The sequence below is a fragment of the Morone saxatilis genome, unplaced genomic scaffold (assembly GCF_004916995.1).
Source record: "Morone saxatilis isolate NCDOM2014 unplaced genomic scaffold, NCSU_SB_2.0 Contig5, whole genome shotgun sequence".
Classification (NCBI taxonomy): Eukaryota; Metazoa; Chordata; class Actinopteri; family Moronidae; genus Morone; species Morone saxatilis.
Window position 1 is genome coordinate 1,303,510 of NW_023340095.1, and position 3,091 is coordinate 1,306,600.

At 45.9% G+C, this 3,091-nt stretch overlaps 2 protein-coding genes across 2 annotated transcripts in view; both read right to left on the reverse strand.

Moving 5' to 3' along the window:
- Positions 1–1,225, reverse strand: part of LOC118339120 (trace amine-associated receptor 13c-like) — a 3,406-nt gene extending 2,181 nt beyond the window's left edge. The window contains exons 1-2 of the mRNA XM_035676655.1: positions 1,213–1,225; positions 14–275 (exon numbers count right to left, since the gene is read on the reverse strand). Of these exons, the coding sequence (XP_035532548.1) occupies positions 14–275; positions 1,213–1,225 (275 nt within the window). The remainder of the gene's footprint in view (positions 1–13; positions 276–1,212) is intronic.
- Positions 1,226–2,988: 1,763 nt separating this feature from the next.
- LOC118339125 (trace amine-associated receptor 4-like) overlaps positions 2,989–3,091 on the reverse strand; it is a 1,212-nt gene continuing 1,109 nt past the window's right edge. The window contains exon 3 of the mRNA XM_035676663.1: positions 2,989–3,087. Within this exon, the coding sequence (XP_035532556.1) occupies positions 2,989–3,087 (99 nt within the window). The remainder of the gene's footprint in view (positions 3,088–3,091) is intronic.

Genomic DNA, 3,091 nt, shown 5'->3' on the forward strand with positions numbered 1-3,091 from the left:
GGTTGATCTCTGCCTGAAGTGGGAGATGGAGATGATGACAAGCAGGTTGAGAGCAGCAGTGAGCACAGAGATGAAGAACAGCAGGATGTTAATGAGCAGAGTCTCAGACTGAGGACGCTCCAGCCTCCTGCAGGAGGTGTTGAGTTGTGGAAAGCAGAGTTCAACTTCTTCCATCATCAGAGAGAAGAGAAGCTGCTGAGCTCTCTGTGAGTCATACCCTTCATTTATCTCTTCCTCCTCCCTCCCTCCCCCAGGACACACCCCACCACCGTACGCTGAGTGAGAGTACATCCACATTAAGTCATTGTAAACATATTTTTCTTTCTCTCATCTCAGCAGTTTTCTCCCCCAAAATGAAGCTTTTCCAAAATGGCCACTGAAATCCTAAAACTGCAGGGGTCAGATGTGTAAAGCACAACCAGTGTGTACAGTGTTCAACAGATAACTGCGTTGAAATGATTTAATTCAGTTTTATTTGTATATAGGCCAAGCCTGATGTCAATCCCATGGCACAACTAACCTCCTTAAAACCCCCTGTATGAGACTGTAAGGGGTCCTGAGGCAGCCTCCCTTCATCAACAGACTACTTGCCACCCACAGTGCAAGACTGAGCGCTATCCCGAAGGTTACCTCTTATTCCACAGCTGTCAGAACCTCTTCAACTCATTAACAGACTGGTTTTGTCTCTAAACGTCTGCCAACTACTTATCCACCGTCCTTGTTTTTTCACTATTTAAGTACCCTGTTCTTACAGTTTTACATACCATGGTGGCGACTTGGTGCGCTTTAAAGGACGCAACTCCTGACATCACACACCTAGCACGTAACGCCACCCACCAAATCCAGAACCCGGATTGTATACATACTACCAGAATTTGAATCGGAAAAGATGGCGGAGTTCAACCTCAACGAAGGAAGAGGCTTTGTCCGTCCCAAAAGTGCCCAGTACGTCGTTTAGCTTGCCTAACTCCTTGGCTGCGGATTTAAGTCCATAGTTTGTTAGTTACTGTCTTAGACACGACCGCTCAGCAGAGCTGTTTACTCCTGCCACCCCACCAATATTCCCTGTGGAGTACAATTATCCCCATCCAGCCATGAACATTATGAACACCTGCGGTAGGCCCCATACAACAAGCAACTCCTCTGCACTGTGTGTTCTGACCCTTTCTATCCAAGACCAGCATTCAACTGTTTCAGCAGTTTTCGGCTTACAGTCAGCCGTCATGTTGGTATCGGACCAACACAGGCCAGCCTTACACCTCCCACCCTGCATGCAATGAGGCCTTGGCCCACCATGACCTGCTCTCGTGGTTCTGTTCCTCTTCTTGACCCGCACTTTTGATAGTACTGACCTCCCCTGCCAGACCGGGACCCCACGAAGAAGCCTGGCAGCCTTTGGAGCTGCTCTGACAGCTCGGCCCATCCACAATTTCGGGGCCTTGTCAAGTCGCTAGCGATCCTCCCAACCAGCTGCCCATTTTTTCCTGATTCTCAACACATAACTCTGAGGAAAAAATGTTCACTTGCTGTCTGATACCCCCCCCCACCCCCCCCCCCCCGCGCATGAATCCTGATAAACAGATAATCGGGTTGTTACCTGATCAGTGCTCAACAGTGTTTAGGACGTGATCTGCTGGATATATGTTCAATTTATTCTATTTTATAGTTATATTCTTGTATTTTTCTATTAAATTTTTTATCTAGACTGTGTAATTTCTCATTTCTATTGTGGTCTGCTTGAGGTGGCTGTAGCGAGTAACCATTTCCCGCAGTGTGAAAGATCAATAAAGTCTTTCTTAAAATCTATCTTGTCAAACCCTACTTCCCCCTTTTCTCCCCTGGAAGTTCGCCCGCAAAGTCCTCTCCGCTGGCCTCCCAAACTTTTTTTAAGCCTCTCGTAGTCTCAGCTATCTCTGCCCAACGCTGTTATTCGGAAACAAAGGTACAACCAGCGGTCATTTACAAAATGATATGGCGAGTTCCCGACTTGGGTAGCGGGAACCTTAGCGGCTGTTCATCATTTCACGTCGGCAGATATTTGCCCAAAACTGGCCTGATCAGATTCCTCACCATCAAATACTGAATTTTAGGAAAACACAGACATCAGTCCCAGTATCATTCTTCCTGTCCTCCTGTCGCTACAGGAACGCTGTTTACATATGTGGGTCTTCTGTAGAACCATCCCTGATTAAGAAGCATTGTTTCTTATTCCATCGTTTTCAAGGCAGTCCTCTTGGCCAATGTGTTCATTGTTCTTCGTTTATATTGCGATGATGATGAAAATACGCATCAGCCGTAACTGGAAATGCTGTAGCTGACTACACGTTTATATTCCAGCCAGTTGGATCCTCCATCCTGAGCCCCAGAATGATATATGTACCAACAGTTTTGTTTAAGGTTGTTTTCACCATTCTGCTAAAAAGGGAAAGACTGAAAAGTTTCTTTGTGGGCTCAGCATGAACAATGATTTAAGGGGGCAGGGTCTACGGGTATCGATTTGTGACATCAGCAAATCGTTTGGAAAATCAAACCCCCCTGGTCCAGTATGCAACTTGCTTTAACACTTTTTGTAATGAGGTAACGAAGGAGCCAGCAATATCTTTTTAAGGATTTTAATGTGGAAATTAATACTTTTTTTCATATAAGCACATTATTGCAAGCGACTATTTAAAATGTATATGTTTCTAATACATGAGTGGAGAGGGGATCTTTATGATAGAAAGAAAAGGTCTCGTTAATCTACGGCAGCAATGTCTTTCTAGCAAGTATGTTGGCTTCCCCCAGCAGTCCAGGAGCTGCAGGATCTGAAAAGAGTCCCACAAATGTGCTTAACAGCATTCATTCTAAACCCAGGGGTAGAAAAGGCATGATATCACAGGGTTCAGAGCAGGATGTTAAAGTACACTCAGAAAGGCTCATAAAGGCGCTCCCAGTTGATGAGGCCCCGACCTGAAGATGCGCTGCTGGCCTGTGAGAGAGAGACAGTAGCTAGCCGGGAATAGCCAAAATCAGGAAACTGCAACCGCTATGCAAAGAGTCCCTAGCGCTTGCTTCAGCCTCAGATTTCTTTGTCAGAGTCACTGAAAGCTGG